General features: G+C 36.7%; 1 protein-coding gene across 1 annotated transcript in view; it reads left to right on the top strand.

The window, feature by feature from the left end:
• AOAH (acyloxyacyl hydrolase) overlaps positions 1-26,398 on the top strand; it is a 1,217,970-nt gene that overhangs the window by 229,496 nt on the left and 962,076 nt on the right. The window contains exon 5 of the mRNA XM_044065645.1: positions 17,616-17,675. Within this exon, the coding sequence (XP_043921580.1) occupies positions 17,616-17,675 (60 nt within the window). The remainder of the gene's footprint in view (positions 1-17,615; positions 17,676-26,398) is intronic.

Here is a 26,398-nt window from a genome sequence, read left to right as displayed (position 1 = left end):
TGCAGTATATTTATAACTTTTTACATCTTAACTTTAGTTTTACTAAATGTAACTCCCATAGTGAAGAACAAGTATACTTTTAACACCTGATAGATAATTCCTGTTGAAGAAAAATTTTGTTAATCGAGAGAAACCTGTGTGTTTATGTAATGCATTGGTTTTCATGTGTTGAATGTATTAAGCTATTTGTAGTTTACTTTAGTCACACATTGAGAGGCAATGGCTCTGGATAAATGCTGAATTTCTAAAACATTCAATATAAATGTATTCAAATTAACATATTTTTAAAAAGTAAGTCAAAAATTATTAAACAGTTTAACTTATTGCCAAGTTATTTAGTTAATACGAGGCTGAAAAGAGAAACAGTAAACATTTACATATTATCAAAATTACAACAAAGCAGTTTAGATCATGATTCATAAGACTTAATAATTTTTGTGTTGGCTTCCTCATGCTTTTCCAAACTGAGCTCCTTGATTTATTGGAAGAACTATGATTTGTGTGGGACTGTCACAAATCTAGATGACATCATCCTTGATATAAGTGTTAAAAACACTCTAAAGTGGTTTAGTGAAGCAGCGCCTCATCAATCAGCCCCTCTCATTTACTCCCACCCATTACTGCAGCTATCCGTTTTAAGTAACATTAAACGCCAGTGTTATGGGGATAGGTTTTCCACTAAAACAAGTACAATCCAAATATAACTGGTACCTCATACTATATGACTGGCATTATCTTCTTCTTTCTAATCCTCCTGACCTGAGGCTTCATACTTTCCTTACATCTTTTGCCTGTGGAAGGTCACCCTGATTTCTGCTTTACTGATCTGTGCTTGCGTGACTGTCTCAATACCAAACGCATTCATGCATTTGGACTGTTCTGACCAAGTTTTATGTTTTCTGCACATTCTGAGTGAATTGTACAGCGAAGGCAGCAGGAAAGTGTACACACATCTTCCCCTACTTTGTGATCTCCTGACCTGCATCAGTGGTCATATTGTTGTTTTTCTTTTTTTTTGTTGTTGTTATTGTAATCTCATAACTGAGTCGTTAATGCTGCCAGTAAGATACTGCTCTTTGCTTTCTATTTTTAACTTACTGTAAGGAATTTGGTTCACCAAGCTGTAAATTGTAAATGATGTTTGATAGTTCATTGCTACTGAAGTTAAAAGTGTGCATGAGTTCATTCTTGTGACTGTTATGTACAAACATCTGTACTGATTTTGTATGTTAATAACTTGTGTACTTTTAATCTGATCCTTTAGTTAAAAGTGGCCAGGTGTTCTAGCTAAATTGTTGAGATGTTCACCTTTCCCTTCTTTTATGATTTTTGAGTGTTCTGATTAGATACCAGCAAAATATATTCCTGTAATGTAGTGACTCCAGTCTGCAGTGGGATAAAGGCTTGTCTGAATTAGATGATTTGACGCTGATTAGCAGCCTATATATTGTAAGAGTCAATGAGAGAAGGTAGAGGTGAACAGCCATTACTGGCTCACCCACCCTTAGGGGAAGTGAGACAGTTCTGTCTGCTGTAGTACTAATACATACAGAAGAGATTATCTCATGAAATGTAACATAATGACCAAGTGCATGTGCTTGGCTCTTCCAAAAGGTGTCCATATACTAGCCATCATAGGGTATGTGCAGGAATGAGTGCAGTCACAGAAGACATGTATTTGTTGGGAAAGTGATGGGACTGAAATAAAAAATAGAAAAAAGTCCCTCACAGTTGCCTGGATGATGACCCAACAATGAATGTCTCTCATGCTGGTGAAACCTTACCAATGTCCATGGTTATAGCAATGACTACATAGTCAGGAGACACGAGGGAAATAAAAAGGAATATTAAATGTGCGTCTCTTTATTCAAATCTCAAGGATTGTGAAGAAAAGCCTAGTCTTTCATCATGATCTACACTGCTTAATTCTATCTACTACTGGGAAAGAACAATAAACATGACTAGTGTTCCTGCCCTTGGCCAGTCTGTTAATTTCAGGGTCCTCCAGTAGTTCCCTTGGTTGGTATACATGGATAGTGTCTATGTTTACGCCCTCATAAAATAAATCCCAACTAAGCTATTCTCTTCTTTCCAGAAAACTCCAAAAGCTCAGTTGTATCTTTGCATGCTATTTTTTCAAAAAAAAGTTGAATTAGTCAACTTATTTATCCCCCACAAGACTTCAGTCTACATCCTGAAGTTCAGATCATCAGGTTGTTCCTCTTATGTCTTCAGTATAGGACACTGTAGTGCTACATTGTACATTGCCGATTAATTGATGCTTTGCTTAGATCTCAGATCTTCTCATCGCATCTCGCTGTTGTCAATCAACCTCTTTTCGTAGTGCTAAAATATAAATGTAATATCTTAAAATAACCAGCAACTTGAAGTTTATAAACTGCATTGCATTCTTACTCCTAATTTCCCAGAATGCAGACATTGCTTATAATCTCTTGATACATAAATAGCAAGCAAAAGTATTTTGCCACCAACAGAAAAAGAACAATTAACTGAGAGAGACCATATAACTGAATGGAAGGGTGACCACTTTCATCCAATGTGAGTCTTCATTTGACATTGAGATCATTTATAATAACGTCTTTCTTGGCATATGTAGTAAGCCTTTGAAGAGCCTCACCAGCTACAGAACTGTGAGCTTCAGGAGGGATACAGAGACAAATAAAAGGCGATGACATCACATTATTAATTTTTGTATGAATCAAAAGAGATTCTCACTGCTTGCAGTATGAAATTTGAGTTCCGATTAATTAGCATGCAAGATTGCATCTGCAGGGAATAACTACTACACTTCCATCCTTATGTTTCTTGTTAGATATTAACTTATTAAAACCAGCAGAGAGAAGCGTCAGTACCTTGTACTCAATATCTGAGACAAGAATGATATTAATCATGATTGTTTAAGTCAAGCCGGCTGTGGATCTGTTAAATGTTGTTTCGTAAACTCCTGGAATTAACAAGGACAAGTTTTAGACATTTTACATTCAGGGATTTGGATTTATTTGGTTTTAGAGTAATGTTTCCAAGATTAAGACCTAGTTTAGGGTTAATATCACCTGACAGCAAAAATCTTAACAGACAAGGGACATAAGGGTTGACAAATCTTCTCTTTATATCGACTGTAATATCTGAGATTCTTCCAGAGAAAACAGTGATTTAAAACTCTTGAAATTACAATAAATTATTAAATGTGTTGTCTTTCCAACATACTGGAAAGAAGGATTGCTTAGGTTGATTAAAACAGAAGTAACTTTGATCATGTTTTAGAAACCAAAAGATTTGGAGCAAGTTGCTCAGGTTACATTGAATACTCTTTTTATTGGATAATTGATTTACAAATTTGATTGACTTCACCATAAGTGTGAGCACCTATGAGAAGTACATAAAGTGAGAGAGTGTTGTTGGAGGGATTGGGAGGACAGAACCTTCTAGGACTCAAACAGTGTTGTGTCCATGGCAACTGTCCAGTTGTGATTAGTACTTGTTTTCTTTATCTCATGTTGGGCATTAGCAAAATGAAACAACAGAGTGACACAACAGAAGTGACAAAGTGGCAACATGACAGAACATTAGACTAACCTTTACAAATGGTCTGCGCAGACATAAGAAAGTACAGAGGCAACACGCAATGTGAGCACTAGTTTTTGTTTTTCTCATTTCGTTGAGACTTGAAATGTTGGGTATGTTTAACAACGTCCTATACTGTTAGCATAACATGGCATCAGCTGTTGGTTTGTCACAGATAGGGTTGTGTCTGTTTAATAAAAGTACTGAGTTTGGGTCACTCAAACTAAAAGCACTGGTGGATTTTATGACTCCTACTGAAATTCTGACACTCATAATGCAAAATACTGACACACCGAAAAAAGACTATAAATGCAGGAGGAACATCACTCCTCTTCTTCTTTAAGCTCTTCTTTAAGCTCCCAACACCCCCCAAAAACTTATATGTACCACCTCCGAGATCACCATACCTCACAGAATCAGAATATTTTCAGAAATGGCCATCTCCGACTTAGTATATGAAAGTATATTTTTTTCAGCCATTCATTTTTTTTTTGTATTTAGGGACTCACTGAAGTGGGCCCAGACATTTCAAATGGTTACCAAGTTTTATTTTTTTATTTATCCCTCCCTGTTCTTCAAGATTGTGTAGTCTTGGAGTTAATGTATATTGAGATCAGGGTTAGGGGTGTAGTCCATATTTTGCGAGGTGAGGGAGTCACAACCTCCCCCCCCCCCCCCATAAAATGAATTGTTTATTTTTCTGCATAGAATTGCTTAATAATGTTTTCAGTGAGCATTAGTACATTATATAAGTATTGCACAAAGGTCCGAATCTTGACAGAGTAAGATTTGCTATTTCATTATTATATCAGATCTTACCAGGAAATATGAGCAACTGGGAATGCTCATTTTGAAGCAGTGCACAAATGTTTTGGAATTAATTGTTATGACCCTTTGAAATGACACTTAATGGGAAAATAGCATAACTGAATATTAGCCAAGGAGTTACCTATTTTCCTTATAACAGTTGCAAGTATAAACACCAGTTAGATGTTTGACCACTTTATATTTAAATGTCCCATAATTCTTCTCATTTCTGATATCAATATGGTTTCAGGAACCTGACAAGATCTTGAAGAGTCCTCAAATGTAACTCAAATGCAGAAACCTTAAAAATAAGTGTTCCTTGGCTTTGTGATCTGGTAGACAGTTAAATGTCATAATTTTAAGTCAAGGAGTACACCTGCTTTTCAAGTTTGAAGGTATGGGATGCTATGAATAAGGTTGTCGCTGAAGTAAATGCCAACTGTTTTGCCTTTTTGGGGCCAGATAATGATGCTGTTTTTCATAAAAGAACAATGATGCAACATATTTTATTCAACCTGTTCTGAAGTAAATCAAGGTTGCATTCATAGTTGTAGGCTACAGCCTAAAGAACATATTCTTTTTCACCTAGTAAAACTAATTGGAAAAATCCTCAGTAAAAGGCTTGTGATGTCTTTGGACCACTTTTGACATCAATATGAACAAACATTTTACAGCCCATATTCATATCAAGCTGTGTTAATTAAGATCTACATTCGGAACACAGTGGAAGGGTATATCAGTAAGCATTCAGTTTGGTCACTTGCAACATACTGCCAATTAACCTCACAGGACCTGAATCATTATGGCAAGGAGCAGACAAATGTTTGACATATTTGAACACAACAGGTGAAGATAAGGGGTGATCTTGCTGGGAGAGGGAGAGGTTACTAATGGCATGTGACAGTAGCCAGCACTAAATATTGAAATTTTCTATTTGATAAACTCTGATATAAAAAATGGAATCAAGAATAGTAACAATCTATTTCTTTATGGCACCACACACTGGCCACACTGGAACACAGATAAAGAAGCCTAAGGATGGTGTTATAGAAAACAGAAATACGAGTAGAGATGCTGCAGCCATGATTCCTCTCTGATAAATATAAGATGCAGGCTGGGGAGAGTGAAATGAAAGTGTAGTAACAGTAGAAGAGCCATTGCTGGCTCATCTAGTGCCTGGTGCCATTCCCTGCACTGCCATACTCAACTCTCAGCTAAGGAATAAAAACAAGGTCTGTCTATCTGGTTCTGTCCAAGCCAGGTCAGTACTTCTGGAGCTGTAATTCTCAACTCATGTTGAGAAGCAGAAAAGAACAAACTCGAGTCTGTGTTCCTCACCTCAGGGGCAACCAGGTTTGTTTCTGCCCCCTCCCCACTCTAAAGTTGTGGACAGAAAAATCTCTGCTTTTAAACACTGTAGCAAACCAGTCTGGCAAGCAGCTTGCTGCAGCTACATAAGCCACAGTTCTCACTGCAAGCAAAGGTACACATATAACAGTTTGATGCAGTGTTTTTTTTTTCTCTGCAGCTTAATTTGAGGGACAGCAGTTCAAGGAATGGTACCAGATGCTAGATGAGCTAGCTACAGTGCTGCATTATGTAGTCACTGGATTGGAACCACATTTCAGTAACTTTACAAATATGAATGTTTTCAAGGGTCAAGAGGGCTTCTAGTGCAGTCAGTGTTTTGTTTAGGCTTTAGAGATGAGAACTGCCAGGTTGATATTGGTTTGTTTGGAATTTCTTAGTTTCTCAGGCTTAGGAAGCTCATTCTGCCTAAAAGTCACTATACAGCCCAGAGGAGAGAGATGCAGGCCACCCTTACTGAATACTGACCCATGCATGACTGTTCATGATCTCTCTCCACCTTGATACACATTGGAGCACCTTCAAATATCACCTGTTTATTTATTTGTCTTTAGAAGGTCTGAATGGAGTCCATTATTTATTGGATGTCTAGGGAGAAATGTTCAAGCAGACACATTTAAGAAACTCATGACAAAATATTTTTTTATAAAAATATATTACATAGATAGTTATTAAGACATCTAGAAAAAACAGGTAATTACTCTATGGAAAGATAAAACATTTTTTTATGGTAACATTATTTATGATATTAAATTCCAGGTATAAAATATTTAGTATGCAATCAGTTCATGTACAATCTATGTGACACGCATACATTAAATATGACTTATAAGTCATGGGTAAGGAGGGATATAGTACAGATTTTGGGAATAAATAAAACTGAGGTAAGGAGTATGAAACATTTGGTAGGTAGCTAGAACTCAAAATAAGAAGAAGGTGAGAGGCATCGCGTAGCTGATGAGATAAAAATAGTGGGTTAAGAATACTATGGTACATACTGACATAGAATCTAGTTATAAGAGAGTAGTAGAGACTATTTGAAGAAGATGGATAAAGTGGAAATTTCAGAAAGAAATTGAAATGTAAAGTGGGGACTAAGATATGAAGGTTATTTAGGGGGAGTGGTAAAAAGGTTTGTTATGTAGAAGGGGATAGAGGTTATAAAGGGATAGGGGGGACAAATTGAGAAAGGAAAATGGAATCACCTAGGTAAGGAGCATGTGCACAACCTCTTGTGGTTTAGGGGGTCTATATTAAAATCGTGACGAGACATTACATCGAACGCCTCTTCACCGACACATAAAGACCAAACACACTAAACCGCGAATGGTCAAAACAGCGATTTCTTTCCCTGGGAAAGAAATTACTAGTACAAAACACACACACACTCACACACACACAATATTTAAAACTTAACTAAGTGGGGGGCTTCACCCCACACCCCCTAACTAAATATAACAACTCTGAGATTGCACTACAGTGAGGTAAAGGGCAATGCTACGGCTCAGGCCAAGTGACTTTTTTTCACTGGGAAAAAAATCACTGGCCTGAGCCTTCGCTATTTTCAGACTTCAGTCTTTATGTGTCACTGAAGAGGCTTTCGATGTAATGCCTCTTCTCAATTTTAATATAGACCTGGTTTGGGTGCTGTTTTAGTAAGGGCTTGACAGCAAAAAATTTCATGGACTGTTTTAGGTATGTTAGGATGGTGTTCTGGAGTTTCAATACAAAATTAGAGTGTAGTGAGTCACCCTCTGAGTTATTAGACTTTGTTGTGAATGCTATGAGTTTATTGCTTCAGAGAATGCTCTACCTGGAGAATAATGCTGCAGGGTATCTTCTGGCAATGGGCATTTTTTTCTGGTATATGTATAAGATTGTACGCAGTACCCAAGCTCCTTACAAATTTCTTGCAAAGATAGATTTTAAATGTAAATAAAACTTCTGTCTTAATAACTGAAATCTCATATCAAGACAAATCTTATAACACTAGAGAACAGATTGTATGAATATTTACAGATCTATACTCCCAAATATATGGAGAACATAACCTCTCTTTTGATGCTCAGGAAAGAGATCATTTTTAAGTACCTTATCTTACTTCACTGATTTCACAACAATAAATTCTGCAAACAATCAACAGCCTTAAATGAGTTAAATCACATGGCCTGGACAGCATTAATGTGGAATACTATAAAACTTTCACTCCATTAATTTCAAAAGTACTATTGTACTTATTCAACTACATTAAGGAAAATTGTATTAAGGATTTATACTTAAATAACTCTAAAACAATATTCATCCCTAAGAGCAAATTTGATACTAAAAATACTTTAAACTATAGGCTAATCTCCATTATATAGATATTAAAATGTATGCATCTTTATTAGCAAACAGATTGAAAAGAATACTTCCTACTATAGTCTTTTCTTACCATTCTGGTTTTACTCAAAATAGACAAACCTATGATCATACACTCAGAGTGAATACTTTAATCACTTTATCCAAATATCATAGCAATAACTTAATTTAGTCTTTCTTTTCTCTGTTATGTTAAAATTCAATATTCCTTAATCTTTTATGGAAAGGATCAAAATTCTATGCATTAATGCATATACAACATTGCACATAAATAAAGCTTCTTCCTTGCCAATAGAAATCATTAATGGAACAAGATAAGAGTGTCAATTTCCCCCTTATCTATTCAATATTTATATAGCACCCCTATTTATTTTGATAATACAAAAAACTTTTCACCAGATCCCCAAAATTTACAATATTCAGCTTTTGCTGATGATCTAAATCTCTATTTTTCTTTGCCTAATACTGACTTAGCTATAATCTTACAATACATTGATATCTTCTCTAAATTTTCCAACTATAAAGTGAATATGATTAAATCTTCATTTTTTTATTAAACTGGTAATAGGCATAAAAGCACTAACCTGATTAATGTTTTACTACTTATCTTATTCTCTATGCCATGGCTTGGGCCTGCTTACTTTTATTTGTTTTTTTTATAAACCCAAATATAATCTGATTAGATACTTTCCAGATACAGAAATTAAAATACATGGTTCACTTAAACATTTGGGAATAAACTTTTGTCATGATCATATTGTTTTTTAAGGAGACAGAACTTAAAAAATGTTTGGAACAGGATATCCTTAGATGGAACAAATTTAACCTTTCTCTTTTATCCAAAGTTGCTATTATTAAATTGAATATCCTCCCTGATTATTATTCCAATTTAATGTGTAAGATATTAAAATCCAAACTAAATTTTTTAAGACTGCATCTACCAGTCTATCAAAGTTTCTTTGGTTTCCAAAATCTACTAGGATCAATTATCAAAAACACAACATACCCTAAAATATTTTTGGATTAGCCTTACCAGATTTTAAGAGTTATTATGATATAATTAACATAGGTAAACTGATAGCAACTGCAGAATTTAGCCAACATCAAGACAAATGGATTCCATTATGGGTGAAATTCTGGCATAACTCTGTGCATAAATCTCAGTGTAATCCCAGAGCTTTAACTTTTCTAAATAAAAATAACATTAACATTTTTAAAATCCATAAATTTCTAAAGCATATAATTAGAATTTTTCAAAACGTGTTGGCTACTCTTGATTTAAAAGAAACTGATGTTATTCTAGCCATTACAACTTATCCTAATATAAAGTTAAATAACCTGATGTTAAATTTAACAGATTACCCCTACTTAAAGATAATAACAAATCTTCAATTGAAGAAACAAGAATTGTTCTTAGCCTCCTTAAAAATTATTTTATAATATTAAGACAGAATAAAGAACTTGTTTATAAATTCTTAGACAAAAGTCAATGAACATAATACAAACTTATGCAAATTATTATGGTCAGCATTTACTTCCGACAAGAAAATATCAAATGTATATAAAATAGTTATTTCTATTAAATATCAAAATGGTATCATTTATTCTAAATACTGGAATGAATTAAACCCTTCAGTTTAATTTAATCATATATCTCACTCTATTCAATTATCATTAAAATTATTACCTTTTAAAAATTTGCTTATACTCAACTAACAATATTAAATAATGCCTATATGACTGATAGAATTACCAAATTCTTCCCTACATCATCCCCTAATTGTTCAATTTTAACCACCAAAAAGCAGACATACTTCATATTTTTGGAGTTGCAAATGCTTGTATAAATGTTGGTGTTCTCTTAGAGTCAGGTTAGAAAAAATGGGATATGAGAAATTTATTATATCCTGGGAATTTGCATTACCACATATATCCCTTCCTGGTTTAACACAATTTGATTTACATGTACTAATTACCTTTTTACATTGGTTAAACTTTATATCACTCAAAATTGGCTTGACAGAACAAAAACAATATGGGGTGGATTTAATCAAATGGCAGTAAAGTATCAGCACAGAAATTATTAGTATCTAAGTCTAATAGACAATCTTATTATAAGAAATACTGGGAAAAATTACAAATGTATTCTATATCAATTTTGACTGGAAAGAGTAATAAGCACTCAGCACTTTGTATATAGTTGATGTTATTGTTATTGTGTTGTTTACAATTTTCTTTCTTCTTTCCCTTTTTGTTTGATCAGTCACTAAAATCTACAAGTTTTTCTGTTGAATAGAAAAGTTATAAAAAATGAAATAAAGATATTGGAAAAAAAGATTGCATGCAGTAATAAGTTATGAGTCCATTAAATAGTGGAGTAGCTCAAGCCAGTTTAGTTGTTTCAGAATTCTGCAATGATGAGTCCTACAGATAAGGTTGGCACCAAATTTGGCTACATTATTGTAACGGCCAGAGAGTTTAGCTTTAGTGCAGTACTTAGGTTTGTAAGAACGTATGAGGCATTCAGTAGGGATAAAAGAAGGTTGGTATATGCTAGTGTTTGTATTGCATAATCTGTCAGGTATTGTTGGGTTCTATAGAACAAGCTGATTTTCTTGTGTGTTTTGTTAATGGCTTGCAGTATGACAGTTGGATATCTAGATTTATTTAGGTCATGGTTTCAGTTTTTATCTTGCTAGATGAAGTTATGTTTAAATGTCATGTTTAATTGTGGCACTACCTTAGGAGTAAAGAGCAAATGTTTTGTTTTTGTAGGATTTAAAAGTAGATTTGCAACTTTTAGCCAAGTTTCAATAGCAGTGAAAACATTTTAGGTGAGGTCCTGAAGTATTGGTAGGAATAGGGCTACGCATATAAGGGTTGAGTTCTCAGCGTACTGAACTATGCTAGCAAGATAGGTAGCAATATGTAGTTCGTTTATAAAAACATTGAATAAGAAGGAGCCTAATATTGATTAGTGTAGGTCATCAACAGTGACTGGTAAGAAGGAGAGTGACTTTGTTTTCATTTGTTAGCTTACTACCTGTCAGTCATATAGCTATGAAACCATGAGAGAGAAGGTTGGGTGAGGCCAGGGAAAGAAAGTTGAGTAAGAAGATACTGATGGGATACAGTCCTAAATGCTGTTAATAAATCTAAGAATAATGATGATACCAGGCTGCCATCATCAGTTGCTGTTAGTGCTGCTTAAAGTTGATGAAATTTATAAACTACATGGATGATAAAGGAAATGCAAATTTTCATATTAGATATAAAGAGAGAGAGAGAGGGAATAGAGAGGGAGAGAGGGAATAGAAAGCTCTTGAGAACAGATTATAGATAGATACATTTTCAGAAGAAGAATAGGGGAGAATGAAGAACACATAAACTATACACAAAAGAAAGATTTTAAAGTACTTTTTGTTGTCCCCTTGTCTGCTGACTGACAAGCTGTGTCACTCCAGCTATGCTATTTTATTCTTCCACACCTTAATGACTGTTTGACACAGTACATCTGTCGTCCTGGCATGGAAGATATGTTATTTTCTGGCCCTGACCATAATACAGTATGCCTTAGTAAACATATATTATGTATATGGTTGCAGGTCAAAACAGAAAAATGGTCATAAGATCGAATACTTTTTGCAGGTGTAAAAAAGAGTGAACGCTCATATGAGTGAATATTCTTTTCTATAGAGTTTTTGCCAGCAGCTTTTTGTATGGGATTGTGGTACAGCAGGGGACAGGGAATCTGCTCTTATCCAACTATTGTGCAATCCCAGACTTGGTATATATAATTAGCAGTGGGTGTGGAGGTGCAGCTGGGGCTTGACTCCCTGCAAAAATATATTTTTATAGTTTTTGTTTGTTTTGATCATTTTAGAAAATGTATGTCATTGTTCAGTGACTTCATTCCTCAGTGATTTGTCAGAAAAGCACAAACTGCTTGACAAATGGACCAAAAGTAAGGAGGAAGAGTCTGGGCATTCTGCAAAAATCTGGACAGTTGAGAGATATGTACTGAATTGATTCATCAAAAGATATTCCCCATGTGGCGATAATGCAGAACACTGGACTATGTATAAGACACATTCAAGATAGGGTTGCCACCTTTTCAAATACCCAGAGTGGGAAATTTTTTTCAAATATCTTTATTTGTATTTCAGACTTTTATAATAGTAATAAAACTAACAACTGATTGGGAAGAAAAAGGATATAAATACAAATGAAAAAAGAAGTATTATTATTATTATTATTATATAGAAACATTAACATAAACTATATGTACATAAAACTATATACACATTAAATGTCAAATAGCTACATAGGTTGTGTATATGGAAAAGTCTTTAAAGAATGACAATAAAGTATAAAAAGGAAAAAAAGCCAATAAATAGATGTGTATTTTTTATAGAAATGCTATATTTTACAGGATATACCATATCCATGGCCAGTACAAAGGACAGAACTTTGTTTTTTTTTTCCAAAATAAAAGCTTATTCTTGTAGCATTTGAGTTGCTTATGCTGTATTACATGACATTTAAGTGTTTCAGATACAAAATAATTCTTTTATGCAACAATTAAAGAAAACTTGGGAAACTGTATTTGTCCTAAAAATGTCAGGACATTTGCCATTTTTTAGTTTTTGGGGTTTTTTTTCTGCAGGACATAGGCAAGGCTCAAAGGACAAACCAACCACCTTAACCAGCACAGGTAACCAAAAACTAAGGGTAATGCTACTCAACGCCAGAAGTCTCAACCTCAAAATGCACACACTCGAGGCTCTCCTCAGCATGGAGAAAATCGATGTTTGTGCAGTGACGGAAACCTGGTTCAAGGCTCAAGAGAGCACCCCAGCACTGCCAGGTTGCAATTCATATCATACCTTTTGGCCTCAGTTACCGAATCACAGTACAAAGGGTGGAGGTGTATCCATATTCATCAAGGATACCCATATCTCCAGGTTAGTAGCACAGCATGATGCCCCAGAGATCATCAATGTGCAACTATCAGCAGGCAAAACCACATTTCAAGTCGTAGCCGGTTATAGATCGCCCACCATGTCCCAAGATGCTCACTCTGCATTCCTTGAGACATTGGAAAATATAAAGGTCCTACCCAACACCATAATCTTGGGTGATTTCAACTACCCTGGTACAGACTGGGTGAACCACCAATGTTCCAACTCCTATGCTCAGCGATTTATAGAATTTATAAATTCAAATGCCCTTGAACAACTAGTATGTTCCCCCACTAGAGGGGACAACATATTGGATTTAATCATCACAAATATGGGCGCCCATTGTACCACACCCATTCTCACCCCCTCCTTGGTCAGATCCGACCACAAACTGATAACCCTGGACATCCTCACTCCTCCACCTCCCCCAATCAAAGAAACCATAGTCAAAAACCATTCCAAAGCAAACTTCAAACTACTTGCATCCGAAGTGGAAAGCTTCACTATTCCCTTGCAGAAGGATAATGATATCCAGGATGTGGAATCCTACACCAAGGCACTCTATATGCATCTTCAGGATTGCATGGACCGTGCTATCCCAAATAAAACCAAGACTCCTTCCTCAAGCAAGAAGAAACCAGTCTGGTGGACCCCGGCCATAAACAAACTTTACAATAAAAGGAAGAGACTTATACAAAAAAAAGACAAATCTCAAGTAGAAAAATCATCCCTGATCAGCATTAGTAAGAAATTGAGGGCCCTCATCAAGTCAACTAAAGCTAATTTTGAAAAGAAAGTTTCCAAGGATGCCAAGGATAACCATAAGGCCTTCTATGGCTACATCAAAAACCTAAATGGCAACGCTCAGGTCTGTTCTGAGCTAGTACAAAAATGGAACAAAATACACTGACCCTTCTGACATTGCCAACATCTTGGCTGACAGGTTCAGTGCAAATTTCACCCCCCCCCTTCACCACCTACAGGGCCTATTACCATTCTAGGGGATTGTGTAAGCCCAATTATAACTGATACGTTGGTTAACAAGGCTCTATCTAAAGCTACAAACACTGCCTCCATGGGACCAGATGGTGTCCCAGGCTGTATCATACGCAAGCTCCGAAAGGAATTAACCCCGCATCTTAATACCCTGTTCAGTCTCAGCCTCTCCACAGGATATGTGCCCATAGAATGGCACACGGCAATGGTGGTCCCGCTACACAAGGGTGGGGCCACAACTGACCCTGGGAACTACCGACCAATAAGCCTGACCAGTTTGATCTGTAAGGCTATGGAATGAATCATTATGGAACTCATAAATGGAGAGATTGGGAACCTCCAATCGCTGGACCCCACACAGTTTGGCTTTGTCAAGGGCAGATCATGCCTCCTGAACCTGGTGGATTTCTTTGAGACAGTTACTCAGGCTATAGATAAGGGAAAGGAGGTACACACGGCTTACCTTGACCTTGCTAAAGCATTTGACACCATTCCTCATTCAGGTATTATTGATAAGCTCACCAGCCTGGGCATAAACCCTTACGTCACAAGATGGATCACAAACTAGGTCTCAGACAGATCCCATAAAGTAAGAGTAGCGGGATTTATGTCCAAATCCAGACCAGTAATGAGTGGTGTGCCTCAGGGCTCTGTCCTGGGGCCCCTGCTGTTTGTCATATACTTCTCAGAAGTACAGGCAAGCACGGAAGGGCTGTGGCTGACTAAGTTTGTGGACAACTGCAAACTGGGTGCTATAATAGAGTCTCCGGCCAACATGGAGATCCTCCAGAAGGGCTTAAATGAGACTGATGCATGGTGTCAAAGCCATGGTATCAAGCTAAATGCAAAAAAATGCGTAGTAATCCCCTTTGGAAAAAACAGAGTACCCGCAAACTACAACATAGGAGGTAATCCCCTGAAATCTGAAGAAGAAATAAGGGATCTAGGGTCCCAAGTAGATAGTCAGCTTTCCTTTGATAACCATGTTGCCAAAGTGGTTAGAAAATCCTTCTATGTGACCCATCTGATCACGAAAGGGTTCGCATCAAGATCTAAGGATGTAATGGTGCCCCTCTACTCTTCCCTCATCAGACTCATTATGGAGTACAATGCACCAATTGGAATGTACCTGACTAGACATCTCCAGCAGCTGGAGAGACCACAAAGGTACCTTACCAATTGGATTACTGGCCTCAAACAGTTGCCCTATGCAGCACGATTGAAAAAGCTAAGACTGTTCTCTGTTGCATACCGCTTTCTCAGAGGCGATCTCTGTCTAACGTACAGAGCCATGTCCAACCCAGAATTGTTGAACATGCTCCATCTTAGCAAAACCAAATCTACTCGAGCTACACGCTCTAGGGATATAAACCTCAACACAACAATGAATAGAACATGCTGGAGGGATAGATTCCCTTCACAGAGACTTCCCTTACTATGGAACAGGGTCCCGATCTACATAAGTCAGAGCCCCTCACTATCACTCTTCAAGATGAACCTTGATGAGTGGATGGGTAACAGAAAGTTCACACCGGGGATCACACCAACAGCACTACTAGATAGGGGCCAAGGGTACTAGCTGCTAGTACAAGGGTCTAGGGAACTACTAAAGGGGCGGTGAATACCGCACAACATGGCTGGGCTAATATATGCCTTCGGGCAGATAGCCCAGTACCAACCTATGAACCTATGAACCTATAGCTGCCCAAATACGGAATGTCCTGCACAAAGAGGGACAGGTAGTAACCCTAGTTCAAGAATGAAGATGCCAGTATTGCCTACCTCCCTACCAACACCAATATAACACTTGTGAAGCTTTTTTAAATCCACTTAAAAATGAAAACTCTAATGCCTGTCATTGCAGACTAACTGTAAACCTCAGTTATTTACCAGAAAACCAAAAGTTTCAAGAGGACAGGACAAAAGTAGGGGACAAAATCACAGACATTAAAAATTAATAGGACAACACGTTTTGCACCAACACACATTTTCTGAACTATGAAGTTCTAATGTTTGACATTAACTAACAGTAATTTTCAGTGGTTTACCAGAAAATCAAACACTCTGCATTTTACAGGCTGCTGAGAGGTGACCTGTGCTTGGCCTACAGAGCAGTCTCAAACCCTACCCTAATGGAAATGCTGCACATCTGCAAGTCAAATGGGACAAGATTCAACCACTCTAGGGAAAACAGAACTCCTCAATGATCCTATTTAAGCCTAACTTAGGCAATTGGGTGGGAGACTGTAAATTTACCCTGGGGGTGTCATCTATGTCCCTCTTGGATAAGGGCAGTTGGTGCTGATCACAGACTCATGCTGCAAATATAAACCATACAACTTGGTCAATAAGGGAACAATGGTATAACATGGCTAGGCTTATAATGGCCCTAGGGCCAATAGCCTAGTAACCTCCTATAAACATATGAACCTATGAACTCTTTGTGTGTTTGCTATTATAAGTATTCAATGTTTGATGAGGCACTCACATTACACACACACACACACACACACACACACATATATATATATATATATATATATATATATATATATATATATATATGTATACACACACACACGACGAAAATCTGTACATCACAGGACAAGACTATTGACTTAGGCATCATACTTTGGATTACTTTCTCTGGGAGGAATGAACTGGTAACTCTTGGAGTCTGCATCTTTTACATCCAAATCCTCTACATGTTGGCTATATTCTAAGTTTTGATTTGCATTTGAAAATCATCTTGACTGCAGTCGCAACCTGCAGCTCATCTGCAGTGTTTACCTTTATCAGAAAATTAATTTTCATTTCAAAATGATGGAGACAAATATGAATGATGGAGGAATGTTGGTGGGGCACTACAGGGAAGAACCTTGAGGCAGACATTAGGGCTGAGGATGTTACAAATATGGCACTAAAATCTAATAAAACAGAATCCTAAATATTACATTTTCAGTCCCAGTGTTTGCATAAATGTTGGAAGTAACATTTTACCAGTTGCTTTTTACCCCTGATTAATTATTCTTACAATGAGTCGCTGCAACATAGATAACTACTTTCCTCATTCACACCTCTGTGGTCAGTATTATGAATTTCACAGTGCTGGCCCATGGATTTTCATGTTTCCCAGTTTGTACATGTTGACCCCAGTTAGTGAATGTCTAGAAAGACCTGATCAGCATGACTTTTACCTGGCTCATGTATAGGAAACAGTGTCCCTTCTTACTTGCATTGGGCTGCTGTCCTGCATATTCATCTTCTGCTAGATATCAATGATGACCGAGTTATCCGACTGAGTGATGCATCTCTCCCCAAAGGATTGCAGTACACTGCACATTCTTTTTCTGTCTAAACCAGTAGGCCAGTTTACAGGCTCCCATATAACAATTTGCTTTGACATTCAAGTAAATGCAATGACTTAATCTATGAAAACAATAATTCCATTGTATAAATGTTTGATTATAACCTAAATAAAAAAAAACACGACTAATAACTACATTTTGTTTTACTTTTACTGTGCTTAAATTTCAGGAGAGACTTCATAAGGATATGAAGAAAGCTAAATGGATTGTAAAAGACTCTAAAGACTTGGTAAGCTGTCTGACATTAACTGAAATTAAAATACGTTTTCCTAAGTATGTTATGCTTGCTTGACAGCTTCTTTACATTGACTGTTGTGGATGGCTGCAAAGTTTTTTATATAATTAATAAGAAGACAAGGTTTGACAATTAACAAAATCATTACTAAGCTACTTAAAAAAGCCACACATTTATTTTTTTTTTCTATTCATTAAAAATAATAAAGAATCTAACTAAAAAACTAAACCATTTTTATAACTGGACACTAAAACAAACATTTCTTGTTAGGATTTTAAAAATGTTGACCAAAAATAGTAATCATAGGCTGGATAGCCTAAAATAAGATGAGCTATTGGCATAAAGGCAAGGCATCCTTCTGCCCCACTGGTAACCATGATTTGCAAGTTAGACCAGAGCTCACCACACAATTATCCTACTTACAATGCCTGCACAATCTCTGGCAGTAGGTATGGGTAATGGCAAGGCCAGTGGTATCACTAGGCAGGAGAGGAGTGTGTCAGGTATCCTTTGCATGCCATGTGGAACCATGTATTATGTATGCATAGTTTAATTGCATATCATGGATCTATAGTCTCCAATACATTAAGGCTTATTGGAAGAGTGTTGCACCACAAGTATTAGCATTTCATCTGAGTATTCAAAACTTGCTAAACAACCAAAATGGCGAAAAGACAACTTCAAAACAACAGCTTCAATAACAGGCTTTTACCATGTTGAATCCACAATATATGAAATATCGAGCTTTGCTGTTGTAAAAGTCAAGTGGCGTTGTAATTCCACAGCTTTAAAACATGTGGATGTCATAAAAACAGAAAAAATTAACATCAAAGTGAAGAACCCTTCTGATGTAAACAATGGAAAAGCGCTTTCAGCTTTTTCAAGCCTTCTTCAGATCCAAGTAAGTAAGCTGAGTTCAGTGTTTAAAAGTTGGTATCAGCCAATGAAACAACCTACAGTGAATGATGAATGTTATCAAGTTAGTCCATTTGTACAACAAACATGAAGTTAAAACTCTTTATTTAAAACTCTTTGTTTAAAACAACATGACAGTTTGACGTTTCTAAGACAGACATATTTTCAGAAGGAATATTAGTAAAATCTTTTCAGTAGGTTCTAATTAAAAGAACAAGCTCTGCATAAAATCCAAGATTTGAGAGAAAAAAGTGAAAAATAAAAATAAAAATAAAGATGGTCATTTAGGGCGCTTCTTTTTATTTAATTTCAACAGTTTCTTTGGGACATCAGAGCCTAAGTCAGTATACCTAAGGTTTCTGGCAATGAAAACAGGTCATAAGTGAGCATAGCTCAATGCTTGTCTATTTTTAAGAAAAGGTTTTAAGGGAACATAGCCATTAAGGCCAGAGGGGTTATCTGCCCTCAGCTGCATTATCCATTTGGCTTCCTCTCTCTCAGTCAGATTGGTCAGGTCTCCTTCTCTAGAAGTAAAATGTATCTTTGAAATAACCATGAAAACAAAGCTATGTCCCTCATGCTCACGTAAATGAAGGAAAAGAGAATTTGTTTCCTTTCTGTTACGTATATCAGATTGATGTTTGATAATTCTTTCCTTTAGCTTCATATTAGTTTTTCCAACATAAAATGCTGTGCAGGAAGTGCAGGTAGCTATGTAAACAATATTGCCGGTTAGGCAATTAGCTAATCCATGATAAACAAATGTCTGTTTAGTAACCGGATGCTTAAATGTGTTGCTACAATTGATTACATTGCAGACTTTGCAGAAGCCACATTTCTTTGTTCCTGATAAATTATTATGTACGGAGTTGTTACATATCCCATCATTTGAGCATAAAATCCTTTTGAGATTCTTTTTATTTTTGAAACGGAAACTTGGGTTATCTCCAACAATCTCTTTTAACTTTTTATCCGAAGTTAGACTCGGCCAGCACTTTCTGATCACCTGGCATACGTTATCATGGTCCATAATGTAAGTCAAATTGACCCTTAAGTTAGATGTTCTTTTAGGTATAGCTAGGGATGGTGTACTTTCGCCTTCTCTGACCTTAGAGGAATAAAAAGGTTTTCCTTTTCCTTTACTTATGTCATTAATTCTGGTCTTGTTTAGTTCTAAACTTCTCTTTCCATAGCTCGTAGGCTGAAATTATTAATAGGCCTCTCTCCTTCCTGGAGAAAGGTTGCCTCTTCTGTACATAGCTTTGAAATCCTTGCAATCTGATTTTCAACAATGTTAGAGAAAATATGCCTGGGATGCATACTGGAAAAGTGGAGCATGTGGTTTCGCCACATATCTTTCCTATAGAGGCGAGTGTCTGTTCCCTTCCCCGGATCAAGAGATAATCTCACATCCAGAAAGTCAATCATCTCTCTAGATGTTTTTACATCAAATTTCATGAAAGTAGTGGTCTGTGACAGGAAGTTAACAAAGCTTCTTAAATCTTCTTCTTTGCCCTTCCATACAATGAAGGTGTCATCCATAAAAACTGATTGTACAGAATTATCTGGTCATTCCAAATGTTATTAGCATCCTTGGACCAAAGCTATAACCCAATTTATAATAAATTACTGTAAAGGGATATATGGGATAAAATATAGCAAATGCATTTCTATATTTGGCTACACTGATGTAGTCTATAGTGACTCTGCCAAATACATGCCTTTGGTTTCATAACTGCCAAGACATATAAGTGCCTACTGTTGGCAGTGATTGCCTAATTTTGCTCAGTTTTTGTGATTTGTTTACAACTGCCCAGTTTGTAAACCAAAACAATGAAATCTGATCTAGACGTATGAGAAACATTTTTTTCATTGTTTGTTTCCTTAATTTCTATACTACAGGGACATTCTGAAACATTTACTGTAAGCATTATGTAAAATAATATCTGGAGCAGGATCTAATAAGCACAGGGCAATTCAGAGACACATGTAGTGTGATTGCACAACAGGAGAACTAGAGTGCCATCATACTAATGAAACTTATTGTACATGCAGATGATGGAATTAAACCTGGCAATGTGATTCACAGATATAAAGAACCATGGCACTCATCTGTTCTGAATGTCAGGATTGCTTATGGTACAGTAACATCATGTGTGCTATTATGCTAGGATTAGCAGCAACCATAGCCAAGCAACAAGTTTTAGAGCCAGTGCCTGCAATGTGGCAGGCCATCATCCTCTGCATCACAAAGGGGGTCTACCAGAGGCTAATATCCTACTATCTCCATGGTTATCTCATTGTCAACTGCTATTGTGGTGGAGTTAGAAGATATGTGCTAACCCCCCCCCCCCATGTGGGATCAAGGAGCTTGTGTGGGCTGCCTACTTCAGTAGCTTCACCATTATCATGAAGGTTTATGCAGCATTAACCATTCTTGCTTCAGCACCTCCAGTGTCTGACAGGGGGCACATTAAGAGTGTCACAGACATCAGCCTAGGGGATCATGCACAACTTCCTTGACATGACCCTGCTCTGTGTGGAGGAGTATATATGGTTTTTAGAGACAGCAGAGAAGAAAAGCAAAAACATTAAGGAATTTTAAAGCATAGGCTGTTTCCCTGAGGTTCTGGTCATTGTATAATAGTCATTGATTATCATGGCCCACACTGCATCCTGTACATCAGGTGGAAGAGCATCCAGTCCATCAGCTTCCAGGTGGTGTGCAATGCACAGGGTATTATATACAATGTGTTTGTATACAATCCAGGTAGTTCCCATGATTTCTACATTTGGCATACTTGTGACCTTTACTGGCATTTTATGCAGGGTGACTCCAATGGGTCATTTCCTTGGTAGGTGCATAGATTGCTAGGTACATAGTCCAGTATATGTGGTTCTCACTTAATTAAGCATCACACCAAGTATAATACTGTTCACTGGTGCATGTTGCTGATGATGCTGGACATGCCATGGAGGCATAGATAATAATTGTATATGAAGCTCCTAAACCAAGGGTAAGATGGTGTATAACACCACACATTTGCATACATGTAATACTGTTGATTAATGTTTGGGCTTCTGAAAGGACATTTCCTCTACTTGGAATGCATCCAGAGATGCACTGCACTAGGTATCTGAGACCTGCAGTCAAGTATTCATGATGTGTGCCACATTACACAACATGGTAGTGCAGAATTGTCATAGAGACCTGTTGCATCAGTACATGAGGAGTCAGGCACAGAGTCATCCGAGGAAGAAGCTGGAAGACATCCCATGCAAGACAGACGTGGGTACAAAATATTATGGTACAGACAAAGCGGTGGCATCTGGTCCACAAATATGGGTCATGATAAAGACAACACAGATAAGACTGATGCATGTATTAGCACATTCAGGTTACTGAGCAGAGCTGTAGCTGTCTCAACTAGCACCCAGTGTCGGTATCCCCAATCTGGCCTCCTCCCTCTTCAGCTCAAGTAAATAAAAAAAAAAAGTTTCGTCCCTTAGTCAGGTTTTCCTTGACACAGCCCATTTCCCATCATTGTCCCCTCAGCTCCTCAAAAAAAAAATGGTGCAGCACTACAAACCGCATACCCCCCAGCTCTTTAGTTTAAGAGAAGAGCCAACTCCCCAAAATAACTACACACACAGATTATTACATTGGTAACAAATGGTGTGCTACAGCTTTACCAAACACAAAGTGCTGAAGCACTGAAGATTGAACACTGCATTTCTTATTTCTGTATCAGCATTCAGAACACCTTGCACCTGGAAATTTAAATTTATGTGATGTACACACAATCTGTTTTACATTACTTGCATTGCTAGATTAATATATAATGAATTATGGACAGCATACCCACTGATAATCCAGATTTTCTGTTACTTATCATTATTTTATATTTCTTACAGTGTCCACTGGTCATTTATTATTATTATGGCTTTTATAAGCTCTGCCCAGTAAACTACAAGATAATGGTAACTCCCTTAACTGTATCTGCAATACTCTCTTTTCTGTGTCAAATCCTTTCTTAGGTACCTCACCTCTTTCTGAGGTGTCATATATCATTATAAATGTATGCCTGTTTCTGCAGATGTTGAACTGTAAGAATGTGGTTTATTATGTCAATACACATGAACTGCATCATGGTTACTACCAGAAGCCTTCAGTCCCATGAGTGACTTCTTGCTGTTGTGTTTGTCTGTTGTTCAGTAACTTAGATTCATTTAAATCCTAATATACACAGTATACAGCTGGCATTATGTGAGATGACCTGTGAAGTTCCATACTTAAATGTGAGATGTCACTACACAAAGTCTGCCAGAGTAAAACAGCCTCCTCACTCTGGGACTGTACACTTGTCAATTATCCAAACCAAAGAGTAAAAAGGTCACACAGAGAAACCATTTCATAAAAACTGCAAGTAAAACCCAGCCAAGCTAAAGTTAGGAGGTTTAAAATATCACACAGTGAAAACTCTAGCTTGGCTCGGTTTTTCTTGTTGTTTTACTGAATGTTTTGTCTTTGTGAACTTTTTACCCTTTGGTTTGGATGTTAGTTGGGATATTTCACAGGTACCTTAATCTTTATGGACATTAGCTTATTTAAAGACCCTGTGTTTCTGAAGTGTAGCCAAACTATCCACTTATCCTGCACTGATGAGGTCAATAAAAAGGCTAAAACTGCATGTCATTAGTGGGATTTGACTTTATTAGCCTGAATGTAACCATAAAGTTTAAAAAGTTAAAAAGTCATTGACATTCAGAAGCCATGTAGCTGAAACATTTCATGTCCGTAAAGGATCATTTGCATATATCCCATTGGTCTCCATTACAGGAGGTTTAATGTATCAAACAGTGAAAACTCTAGCTTGGCTTGTTTTTTCCTTGTTGTTTTACTGAATGTTTTGTCTATGTGATCTTTTTACCCTTTGGTCTGGATGTTAGTTGGCCTATTTTGCAGGAACCTTAAACTTTATGGGCATCAGCTATGTTTAAAGACCCTGTGTTTCTAAAGTATAAACAATCTATCTACTGATGCTGTATTGATTAGGTTAATAAAAAGACTGAAGCATGTTTGTCCATAGTTACTGTGTGGTGACTTTATTAGCCTAAATGTAACCATATGGGCTTACAAAAAATATGTAGTTGAAACACTTGATGTCCTTAGGAGGTCATTTGCATCTATCCTACTAGCTTCTATTACAGGAGGTTGAACATATCAAGCAGTGAAAACTCTGCTTTTTTTTCATTTGTTAATGTATAAGATGTGACTTCTTTCCCTGTTTTCATATTGAATTTCAGTAAGTAGTGCTCTAATTATGAAACTACTGCAGTTTAATATAACTATATTTGAAAAACATGGAAATGTTGATGTACTGGCTGGCAGCAGTTGTTCTTAGAATACTTTTGGCAAACATTTTGCATAAATATTAATGACTTGAAGTCTAAAACTGTACGAAACCATTTTAGTCATCCAGCTATACAACTTTCTCCCCTCATCCCTAGGTTATCCTATTTGCAGCTTAACCATAGACCCAGATAAGTTCTGTCACAGGTAGAACTTTCAACTATGTGGGGGACAAAGCCTTGATAGTTTTTATATATGATGACTGAGCAGTAGCATATATGTGAAGGGAGGCTTGATGGACTCAGAAGCCTTAATGTATCCAGAAAAATAAGTGAATTCCGCTAAAGAATGCTCAGCAGAACAAAAAACAATGTAAATATTGGAAGAGCATTGCACCACAAGTGTTAGTATTTCATCTGAGTATTCAAAACTTGCTAAACAACCTTCTTTCTTCTTTTTTCTTTCGGTTTTTCACGGTTAGGGCTCACCACAGCGGATCATCTGTCCATTCATGATTGGCAGTAGACGTTTTACAGTGTTGAGTTGCCAGCCCGGCGCCCAACCTTTCCACGATTTAGACTTGTTTCAGCCCACCACCAATCAGCACTGTGAGATGCCAGTCACTGGACTGTATCAGTTAATCTATGGCTAAGGTAACATTGCCACTTTTAGCAATGGATGGACAAAGGGATATTTGGCTTATTGCAAAACCATTAATAATCCTTTCTGAGAAGAAATATTATACTTTAGTTGATTTTAATTGGAGGTGGATGAATGATATATAAATTTGACACAACCCTTTGCTGAGAGGAAAGTCAGGTTTACCACTTATTGTTGTAATAATTTGTCAGGCAGCCATATCCCCGGACTTCTAAAGTCTTCTGATAGTCATAACATGCTTTGTCTTAACTGAGTTATAAAGTATTTTCTCAGTCTTTATTTAAAAACTTGCAGATCCTTTTCAATCTCTCCAAAGAGCAATAGTCAAGAAGTTTTTTTCTTCATCTCCTAATGACAGTAACTCTGGTTGTGGAAATTTGTTTACAGCAAAATCATGCTTTATAAGGAGAATCTGTCTCCCAAACTCACTTTTGTGTTCCTGTGTGACTTTTGCCATGCAGCACCAGAGAGAATGGTGTACTGCTGGTAGCGTGTTAGTGAGTTTGAGTCTATTTAACCAGGTGAAAGAAAGTAATATGAAGAAAAAAATGTGTGGAGCTGAAAAGTACATTAGGAGATGTATAACAGCAGCTTTTAAACTAAAGAGATATTCAAAATACCATTCTGAAATAAATTATTTGCTTCTGTTTAGAACAGTACTGATGGGCAGTATACTGACTTTGATATTGCCAATGCTTAGTTTGAGTATGACCTTTTGAAACCCAATTGTATGCCTCATTTTAATACATTACTTTTAAAGATAAATTCCACTTTATATCCAACATTAGTTTCACGACATGATTGCTCATTTAAAAAACGTGCCTTAGTGTTTGACTGATGAAAATGTATTACCTGATGATTTGAATTATAGTTAATGTCTGAGCCCTTCGAACAGAATAATTCTCCTGCATGTTTTCTAAACAGTCCTGTGTACCATCTGACAGCTACCTTTTTCAGTGCACCCAGCCTCTATTCCGACATAAGAACTTTATGAAAGGCAGGTCTTAATACAACTAATATGATTCTTAATAGTTGTAAAAGCTTTCGGAAACCAGAGTTGAGTCTCTTTTTGTTTCCTGATGTTTGCCAAATTGATCTGGCTGATGTTAAGTATAGGGGAAAGTGACTTTCAGACAATTCTTATTCTGATAAAAAAAAAATCTAAGGTTTATAATGGTTGTATTAGGAAGCTGCAGTAACCCAGCTTTGTCGATTCTTGAAATGTTCTAACATCCTAAAAATGTTCAACTTAAGCATTGTCACAGGATATGTTCTTGAGGTATTGAAAATGGCTATTGTTATTCCAGTCAACAATGAAGGTCTCACCTCAGATCCCAGGATCTATAGATTCATCAGCTTACCAAGCTTAATTTGCAAAACCATGAAACATATATACGACTTTATAAGCTTCCATGTAAATAAATCTTATTGATCTAGTCCCGCAGCAATATAATTTTATCAATGGAAAATCACATGCATGTAATTTATTAAACCTCTTTGATAAAGTCACTGAAGCTGTACTTAGCAGCCATGCAGTCATACAACATACATAGCGCTGTTCAAGCCCTTTGACACTAGTAAATAACCTTAACAGCCTAAACGTAGACTCATACTGTAAGATGGATGGCAAACTGGCTGACAGAGAGATACCATGAAGGTAACATAGCAGGTGCCACATCAGAAAAAAAGATGACTAGAGAGGTTCTTTAGGCTCAGTATTGGGACCCCTTCTGAGCCCATTTGTTTGACATCTACATCTTAGATCTCAAAACTACCAAGTCAAACATGT

Source organism: Protopterus annectens, chromosome 3.part0 (assembly GCF_019279795.1).
Source record: "Protopterus annectens isolate FY-2018-M chromosome 3.part0, PAN1.0, whole genome shotgun sequence".
Taxonomy (NCBI): Eukaryota; Metazoa; Chordata; order Ceratodontiformes; family Protopteridae; genus Protopterus; species Protopterus annectens.
Note: the sequence above shows the minus strand (reverse complement) of the source record. Positions and strands in the feature narration are given on the sequence as shown.